This window comes from Rissa tridactyla, chromosome 7 (genome assembly GCF_028500815.1).
Source record: "Rissa tridactyla isolate bRisTri1 chromosome 7, bRisTri1.patW.cur.20221130, whole genome shotgun sequence".
Classification (NCBI taxonomy): Eukaryota; Metazoa; Chordata; class Aves; order Charadriiformes; family Laridae; genus Rissa; species Rissa tridactyla.
Window position 1 is genome coordinate 47,982,493 of NC_071472.1, and position 9,230 is coordinate 47,991,722.

The 9,230-nt window shown below is 56.8% G+C and overlaps 1 protein-coding gene across 3 annotated transcripts; it reads left to right on the forward strand.

The window, feature by feature from the left end:
* Positions 1-240: 240 nt before the first annotated feature.
* Positions 241-9,014, forward strand: LOC128912537 (tapasin-related protein-like). 3 transcript variants are annotated; one of them, XR_008467662.1, is made up of 9 exons: positions 241-397; positions 1,971-2,192; positions 2,920-3,189; positions 5,532-5,873; positions 6,027-6,346; positions 6,942-7,025; positions 7,193-7,209; positions 7,305-7,344; positions 8,466-9,014. XR_008467662.1 is itself a non-coding variant. In XM_054208609.1 (9 exons), the coding sequence occupies exons 1-8, from the start codon at positions 349-351 to the stop codon at positions 7,317-7,319; spliced, it is 1,326 nt and encodes a 441-aa protein (XP_054064584.1). In that variant the 5' UTR covers positions 241-348; the 3' UTR covers positions 7,320-7,344; positions 7,823-9,014. The 3 variants fall into 3 exon arrangements, 2 of the variants coding, with proteins under 2 accessions (XP_054064584.1, XP_054064583.1); XM_054208609.1 differs by having other exon boundaries at positions 6,027-6,353; positions 7,823-9,014; XM_054208608.1 differs by having other exon boundaries at positions 6,027-6,353.
* The last annotated feature ends 216 nt before the right edge of the window (positions 9,015-9,230 follow it).

Sequence of the window (9,230 nt, forward strand, 5' to 3'; positions counted from 1 at the left end):
CTTTTTGCTCAAGCCAGTCACAAGCGCGCCCGGAGCGGGGAGGGCCCCGGCCGCAGCCAGGCTCAGGGCACCGACGGGCCCCGCGGGGGCGCAGTTCCACCCCCCCCCGCCCCGGTTCCAGGGGAGCCCTTGTCCCCGATCCTCGTCACCTCCCGCACGACGAGGTTTTCCAGCGGCCTCCCCCACCCCAGACATCAGTTCTACATCTTTTTCCAGACCCCTTCTCGGCCTCTGACGGTCCCGCACCCCCCGGCTCACCCCGCACCGCCCCCCCCACCCCACCCCCCCGGCCCGGGACGGGCCAAAGCGAAACCGAAAGCGGCGTCGCGGGGCCGGGGCAGCCCCGCCATGAGCCGCCGCGGGGGCTCCGCCGCAGCCTGTTGCCTCCTCTGCATCGGTACGTGCCCCGGGGGGTGCGGGACGGGGCGGGGCGGGGCGGCTGCGGGACCCCGGGGCCTTTCGGGAGGGAGGGGGCTGGCGCGTGTTCCCGGCTGGAAGCGTTTCCCGCCGGGAGCGGGCGGTGACCGAGAGGCTGGGAAGGGCTTGGGGCAGCCCCGGGGCTAACGAACCGCCTCGGCGTTGCCGGGAGTGAAGCGGGCCCAAAAGTCGCATGGTTAAGAAGCCGCGCGGGGTTCCGCAGCCGTTCGCGACGGGCTGTGGTGGCGCGTTACGGGCTGGGGGCGAGGTGGCTCGGTTTCGGAAGGGGATTTGGTGAGGGGGAGCCCAGCCGCCGTCCAAGAGCGGCACCTTCCACCGCGCTGGCCCGTTTCACCGGGCAGCGGCGTCCGCTTCCAGCACGGAGGGACTGTGGGCACAGCCGGCGACATCCCACCGCGTGTCACCGCTCCCTTCCCATGTAGTCAATGGGTGCATCTTCCCAGTCTGCCGTCCACTAAGGTTTCACCTCCTCTGCTCTATTCCCCAGCTAACTTAACAGCCCCTCCACGGCACAACGGTAGGGTTTCCTCACTCCAGCAGGTTCCCCATCCCTAAGCGCCTGTCCTGCTTCCGCCAGTTGCAGAAAGTCTTGTTAAGCAAAAAATCACCGCGGTTACGGAGAGCCCCGCTGCAGGGCGGAATAAGTCAATGTTCACACATCTCTATTCCTGCTGCTTCAAACAGCTCTCCCCAAGAAACCCACAGTAATTAAGAACACCTAAAATCAATGGTCTTAGTAACAGGCCTTGTACCATTATCATCCAGGCTGTACTGCGCCTCTACTCTTGAATTCCGTGGAAAAAATGCTGCCCTTACAGCAACGGGATTGACAATGCATTTTCTGTAATTAGGAAGTATTTTGCAGTTTCAAATGACTTTTGCTGTGCCGCACCGAGGAGAAAAGTAACCTCTGCACCAAAAGTAGCGCTGCGTTTCAGAGCCCTCCCTACCAGCTGTCCAGATGGGACAAGGTCTGGCTCTGGAACTCGCTAACGCCCTTCTCTGACCACTTGCCCCAGCCTGAGGAGCTGTGTCACCCCGGTCCCTAATTCTCCCCACCACCCTGTGGGGAGGGTCTGTGGCTGGGCTTCCCCAGCTGGTGCTCCCCGAGCTCCTGGGAGCAGCAGGGGCAAAGGGCAGGGTGTTGCTGGCTGCGCAGCTCCTTCAGAGCACCCCGGCACCCGGAGACCCCCACCCAGATAAAAATGCTTCACCCATTCAGCAGATTTCCCTGCAGTGCTCTTCACAGCATTATTCTTCCCTTTCGACTCTTGGAAGAAACGTTATTTTAAAATAATAGTCATTAAAAAGTTATATTTTTATGAAAGGAAGGTTGGGTATGAAGTTTAAATTTTTTTTATAAAAGCGTTCCCCAACATAACCGGCCTGCTGTGAGCTAAATGCATGCATTGCACGCGTAGGGTACTGGCTACACAGTTTTTCTGCTGTTAGCAGGCTTCATTTCGTTACTCTTTCAAGATCAGCCATGACATTTTAGAAATATCTTATGTATGCGTGGCCATGTCTTTTAGGACTCGTGGGGAACCTAAATGGAATCGCTACAGTGGGCCCAGGCTTCAGCAGGCAGCTTCCCTGCGTGTTTGAGACAAGCAAGTTCATTCCCTTGTCAAAAGAGACCGAGATCATCAGGCTCAACGTGCGGCTCCTGCTGAGCGGGACGGGATCAAAAGGTGGCCAAAGGCCTCAGCCAGAAAACCTTCCTCCAGACAAAATCCCCTCATTTATTGTGCAAGGTGAGGTATTTGCTGAAGCCAAGTGAACAGGTCACGCTCCTCGTCAATGCGAGGGGTCACGGACAGCATCCTGCGCAAGGTGCGACAGCTCTCCCGGCTGGCAGGGCAGCTGCCGCGCTGCTGGAGCCGAGCGCTGAGGAAGAGCAGAGGTGCCCCCTCCCCTTTTTATGGGGCCCGGGGGCAGGCTCCGGTTTGATGCCCGACCTGAGGCGACGCTAATTGCATCCACAGTGGGAAAAGAACCTGCGATGTTCTGAAAGATTCAGAGGAGACTTTTTTTTTTTTACCCAAGATTCACTGTGTTTTGGGTACTAAAAATACAAAAAAAAAAAAACAAAAAACAACCACCTAGCATTTCAAAGCTCAGTGCCTGGCTCGATCTCACATTCCTGTGAGGGCTTGTCCTTGGATCACCTTGTGAGAGCCTGGTTTCGGGTGACACACAGCTTGCCCCGACTACACACCGAATAAAACGGGAGTCGGGCGTCCCCTCCTCCAGGGGAAGCTCCCGGACCCTCTGCGCTGGGTCAGGGGGATGCTACACCCTGTGGGGGTGGGACGGAGGGTCAGGGTTAGCTCCTGGAGGAGCTGTTAACTGGTGGTGAGACCGACCACCTGCGGAGCAAGGCCGGGCTGCGCGAGGAGCTGCGCGTAGAGGCGGGCTGGGTTTGCCGCACGTTCAGATGGGCTGGGATCAAAACAAGCCCTTACTTGCTTTTTCCCTTAGAGTCCTCAGCGGATATTCTTCCGTACGCCAATGAGGATATCGAGATGCTTGACTGTAGGATCAGCCCTTACTATACAGCGGGCACCCAGATCGTCTGGCCTGGGAGGGACATCAGAGCCAGCAGTTCCAACGCCTGGTTCACGTGCACCATAACACACACAGCGGGGAAATACACCACTACGGCCTTCCTTGTGCAGGAGCGGAAAGAAAAAGAGGACCCAAATCCTGGACAGCTTCTCCCAGGAATTGGAGAGCAACTGCATGTTTCAGGTAACAGAAAAAGCACCATTCCCCTCGGGACTTTTGTGCACTCAAAGCGTGGGAGGGACACAGAGCGGGCCAGGGCATTGCAGCCATCCCAGGAGTTCACTGATGAACAGCCACCACTGCGGCGTTTCGGCTGCATCCCGAACTCCAGACCTGAGACCTTTTCAGAAGGATGATTACATAGATAAAACCTACATTTTCCTCCCCATCTACGCTAGGGTGTTACAAAGTCATACCCTGGTTTTACACATTGCAACATCTCCATGTTGTCATCTCCGTGTCACTTCCCCATACTAAGCTTCTGGACTTCTGGGATTATGCACCCCAGCCTATTTTTAAAAGCATCCCGAGTTTACAAATAGCTTTACAGATAGCTTTTTAACATACTGTAAGACAAAATGCTTTTATTAAAAAGCATATGTTCCCCCCTGTGTTGAGGATTATGCACACGTTGCAGAAGTTAATAACTTCAAAACAGCTTCTCAAAAGTGTAATTGTTTCCTGTTTATATACTTCCATACCATCATGGCTAAAAGCCCTGACAGCAAATACTTAAATCACCAAAGCTTTAACATAGCCATACCCATTAAGCCTTATCTTAGTTTTTCAGCAGACTGGGCGCTCGGTGTTTGCACAGAGAGCAAACTGCTGTGTGAGACTGTTAGGGGCAGGGAGGAGTTTCGGGTGAAGAAACCGAAAGGAGCTGGTGAGCTGGCATGTGCAGAAGGGCTGAAGGTGCCCTGCCAGTCCGGGTCAGAACAAGAGCACAAGGCTCTCCTTCCCACCTCCAGACCACAAACTTGCGTTGCTTAAACACCATTCCCCAGGACCTGGTGTTATCTGGTCAAGAGACGCACAGCTGCGGTCTTTAGAACCAGCAGGATGAAGCCCCTGAGGTGGAGCAGCCTGGGATGTGGTGGCTGGGCCATGGCAGCAGGGAAGCTCCGGGCACAGACCCATGGCCCCAGCCCCTGGCAGGGCTCCGGCAGCCGCAGCAGCACCCGGCATCACTGCAGGAGCTGCAGAGCCCATCACCAGCACCTACAAAGCCCCACCTGCACACCGAGCTTCTCCAGTCCTCCCACTCCCCTTGGCCCACATCAGCCTTTCCCCCATCCCTTGTTAAAAAAAAATAGATAGATTTAAATTGGTTGCTTACCACATCAGGAGCACTTTACCGAGGCTATAGAGCCTCACTACATCCAGGCAGGTAAAACACAGCAGAACCTCAGCCAGGGGAGGGACAGCCTTGCAGGACCCTCTTGCAGGCAGCTGCCTAACCCTACTGCTGCCACCCAGCTGCTTTTTATTGCCCCCCCGCCCCCGCAGGTTAATTAGCCATTAACCTGGCCATTGGCTGGCTGGGTTAATCAGCTCAATTCTATTTGCCACCCCAAAGTGTCGGGATGCTCTTCGGCACTTCCCAGTGCCGGGGTCACACCTGGTCGCCTGTGCACCTTCCCTGGCGGCTTTTAGGTTTGCAGTGGCTCCCGAAGCAACGGTCAGGGTGGTTGGGAAAGAACCGCTGCTTCGTTACCGCATCCCTCGCAGCAAGGGTTACGGAGGAGCCACCGCAGCTCTTATTCTGCACGTAAAATAAGGCCAGAACAAAGTGTAACGCGGCAGCGGCTCAGGGACAGAGGAAGAGAGTTATAAACATGCCTTTGGGGCAGCGTTAGACTGTGCCTTCCCGACTAACAGGGGTTAACAGGGACTGGCACCGGGGGGGCCGGGCGGGCTGGGGCTGCAGTACAGCGTCGGGGCACTAGATGGCAACTGGTCCCCACTGGTGCCGCCCCAGTCCCCGCGGCAGCCCCCAGCCCCTCCCCGTGTCCCCCCAGCCCTCGCCCTGTCTCCCCCACCCCTCCCCGTGTCCCCCCAACACCCCACCGTGTCCCCCCAGCCCCTCGCCCTGTCCCCCCAGCCCCTTCTGGTGTCTCCCCAACACCCCACCCTGTCGCCCCAGCCCCTCCTGGTGTCTCCCCCACCCCTCACCCTCTGCCCCCTATCGCCCCTAGCCCCTTGCCCCCAGCCCCTCCCCATGTCCCCCCAGCCCCTTGCCGTGTCCCACCGTGTTTCCCCAGCCCCTCACGCCCAGCCCCTCACGGTGTCTCCCCAGCCCCTCGCCGTGTCCCACTGTGTCTCCCCAGCCCCTCACGCCCAGTCCCTCACCGTGTCTCCCCCCAGCCCCTCGCTGTGTCTCCCCAGCCCCTTGCCATGTCCCACCGCGTCCCCCCACCCCTCACCCTGTCTCCCAGCCCCTCACCCCAGCCCCTCGCTGTGTCTCCCCAGCCCCTTGCCGTGTCCCACCGTGTCCCCCCAACCCCTCACCCTGTCTCCCCCAGCCCCACTGCTGGTGCACAGCTCGCCCGCCCTCCGCCGCTCCGGGCTGGCCCAGGACGTCTGGCTGCACTGCGCCTTCTCCACCGCACACCGGGCAGAGGCCACCGTCCAGTGGGTGCTGCAGCAGAAAGGGGGGCACCGAAAGCGCCTGATGGCTTACAGCGGGTCCAGCAAGCGGGTGGAAGGCCTGGCTGGGCGAGCTGAGATGGTCCTGGAGGAAATCCCCAAAGGAAACGCCTCCCTGTTGCTGAGAAATACAGAAGTGAGAGATGAAGGAACCTACTCGTGCTCGGTGTCAGTGGCCTCGCTCACTGCGGAACAGACGATCCAGCTGCAAATAGAAGGTAACAGCATGGGCTTGGGCGTTTGTTGTTTTTAAGACTGACGGGAAGTCCTCAGACACAAGGCGTGTAAAACCATATTTGGTTTTGTTTAATGATGGAGGCAGACTTTATGAGTTGAGAGACTTAGCAGCATAATAAATTTTCGCTCACCAGAAAAACCCACAGTGACCGTCAACGTTAACTCCCTGTCGCTGGTGGAAGGAGAGCAGCACAAGCTGGTCTGCAATATCAGGCACTACTACCCACACGACATCCAGGTCCAGTGGCTCCGGGAGCCGAAGGACTCCTGGAAGGTCCCCGATGTCGTGAAGAACGTTCTTTCCAGCAGCCACCGGCAGAGCAGCAATGGCACCTACAGCTCCTCCAGATACTTCCTGCTCACGGCGTCCCTGAGGGACAATGGCCATCGGTACACGTGCCGGGTAGACCACCCGAGCCTGCGGTCCCCCATCAGGAGAAGCGTGACTGTGGAGGTGAGAGGTATGCTGCTCGCCTGGGGACGTTGTCCCCGCACACCGGACCCCTGGCATTGCCTGGGGGGGAACTTTCTACTGATCTGTCCCCTTTCAGCCAGTTCCCAGCCAGTTCTGGCCCATAATTAACAGTCTTTTTGATAAGCGAGAGCTGGGTGTCTTTTGAAGCATCTCCCAGGTGCCCTTGGCAAAACAGAGAACTCCCTCAAACAGCTTTGAAATGTGAGGTGGTCCTTTTTTTGTCTTGGGCCACATGAAAGAGAAACTGCAGTGAGGATAGAACGGGGACGTCATTTCAGACCAAATGTGAGTGGAAACCTCATGCCAGGGTATTTGGGGTAAATCTAAAATTGGCCTTTCGTTCAGTGGGACCAGTGGACTCCAGTGAAAGTCCTGCAGCCTGACTGCGGTCGCAGGCCACTGCCTGCCCACTGGGACGCGTTCTCCCCCCGATCCCTGCAGTCGCCCTGTGGGAGCTGCTGCTCCCGTCCCTGTCCCTGTCCCCATCCCCTGCGCGTGATGGCAGCGTGGCTGGGGCCAGGCACCACAGCCGTTGTGTGTCTCTGCCATTGACCTTTCTTTTGTTCACGGGCAGAAGCCACCTCCTCTGCCTGGCTGCTGCTGCTGCTCCTTGGCCTGGCCGTGAGCCTCCTGGGCGCCCTTTGGTACCATCACAGAGGTAAGACGACCTCCAGGCTACCAAACCCTGGCTGTGGGGAGGGGAGGACACTGCTGCGCTAGCTGTCCCTGCGGTGGGTGGCCATGGCTCTCCCCAGGGAGGTGGAAGCCGTGCTTCATCCTTCTTTTACTCACAATCTCTTTTTTTTCCCTTTTCCCCTGCCCTAGTGAGGAGCATTGCTAAGGTAGGTGTGGGTTTTGCTGTCCGTTTTCTACCCAAAACACATTTGGTGCTTTCCATCCGACTCTTTGCTAATTCATCGCTGTTTTACCCCCCCAGACCAAACCTTACTAGAGACGGGACCTCCGGTGCCTGCCAGGTGAGCAGAGCTGCTCCGAAGAGCGCACAAAAGATGCTGGGTGCCGAATCTGGAAGGGGGAGGGTGGGAAACGGCAGCGGGAAAGGCTGCTGTCTGCCAGGGACACGCGGGCAGCGCCAGCCGGACGCTGCCAGAAGCGATGGCGGCGGGCAGCATGCTGCCTGCGGGACGCACGCTACGGGGACTCCGCACCTTGCCAAAGCTGCGGCACTCCTGCAAGGCATCCCGGAGCAAAGGGCAGCAGGACACTTGGGACAACGTTTTTTTTCTGGAGTCTGTGTTACCACGGCAGTAGGACGGGGGCTCTCAGATGCGCTAGGCACGTACAGCAGGGAAGAGAAGGCAGTAAAACCGAGACAGCATTCAGTACCGTGCATTGCAGGGCAAGATGCGCACTTGGCCTGCATCCTTATGCCATCCATTGTGCAGTCTTTTCTTCTTCTGAAACTTCTTTTCCTTTGGTAATTATTGCCCCCAGGTTGAGCACATAAAGCTGTCATGAGCATATCCCAAGAGCAATCAGTGGAGGTAGCCAGCAAAGGACCTCTTTGTACCAGGCACAGCATGTCGTCCTTGGCCAAAAATAGGCTAAGAGTGGGAGGAAAGAACCCATATCCCTGTCTGACATGTGGAAAATGTCAAAGGTTGCTCAGTGTCGGGGTAGGCTCCGCTCCTCTCCTGATTTCGGAGGACGGGGGATGCTCAGAGCTCTCCTGTAACTGCTGGCTGTGTGCTCCGAAGGTGGAGAGCTGCTTCCTCCATGGCTGGTGTGGCTGGTCCAGACCACCCCAGATGGCTCACCCAAAGTCTTTTGTTCTCCCGATTTATGAAGGCCAGTCTGGCACTTCACTGATGACCTGGAAAGTCATGGAAATTGCTCAGTTGCCATATATTTAAATTCTGGCAGGAAGCAACCACAAACCCAGCCAGTCCGGTTGGATCTTTTGGAAGAGGCAAATTGCCTGAGCAGTGTACGTTTCCATCTTTTTTTCCGATAACATGCTTGGATTTTAGAATATTTTCTTATCAAAAATGAGCCCCAGTTGGCTAATTTTGACAAAGGGATACAATTCTCAGATATAGTGAAGTTCCTGCAAGAGCATTTGTTTTCTTTGAAACAGAAGTCCATGCAGAGGAAGAAGGCCTTGGCACGGGAAAGGATACAGCCTGGCTCGGGTGTTGTCACAGGGTGAGGGGAGAAAAGAGCTGACCAATGAAGGGGAAAAAAAAGTGATAAAAAGACGGATGTGTTTATTCTGATTCAACAAAAAAAAAAAAAAAAAAAAGCATGGGTGAAGAATTCAAGAGAGCATAAATATCTCCAGCAGATTGCCAAAACCCCTACAGCTTACTTGCCTACCAAATGCCAGTAGCGGTCAGTCCCTGGCCATGCGTGTGCGGGGCAGGACGGATGAGTTGCCCGTTGCCAGCCCTCGGAAGCACTCGCCGCTGCTTCAGTTCTGCTGTTCTCCTCGCGACTCCGGAGCCTGGCCACGGCCGGCGAAAGAAGCAGCTTCATCTTGGGCTGGGCTCGCTTTGTTTCAGCCAGAGACGGGATTTGGCGACACAAAGATTCAGCGCTGGCTCATCATCCTCTGGAACAAGGGGAGAATCTGGGTTTGGTAACTGGGAATAATTTTTACAATAAAGATCCGTTAAGAGAAACAAAACTTTTTTAGGTTTTGGGTTCTTCATCTGCCATTCCTGGTGGAAGCCGGCGGCTCCGATGGACGCATCCCCGTAGCTCAGGCTCTGCTGTAGGGGGGTCTGCAGAGCCCGAAGCAAAGTCCTCGCTCTTTGATTTAAGGGAGGCTGGCGTGACCCCCCCCGGGCGCTGGCAGCAGCTCAGGCGCTGCCCCAGCCCCTTTCCCGGGCAGTTTATGCTT

What these genes read in the sequence shown, in the direction of transcription:
- LOC128912537 (XM_054208609.1), top strand. Translation starts at nt 349, where the DNA reads ATGAGCCGCCGCGGGGGCTCCGCCGCAGCCTGTTGCCTCCTCTGCATC. An exon ending in CCCCTCATTTATTGTGCAAG is followed by an intron (nt 2,193 to 2,919) that starts GTGAGGTATTTG and finishes TTTTTCCCTTAG; the next exon opens with AGTCCTCAGCGGATATTCTT. An exon ending in AGAGCAACTGCATGTTTCAG is followed by an intron (nt 3,190 to 5,531) that starts GTAACAGAAAAA and finishes TGTCTCCCCCAG; the next exon opens with CCCCACTGCTGGTGCACAGC.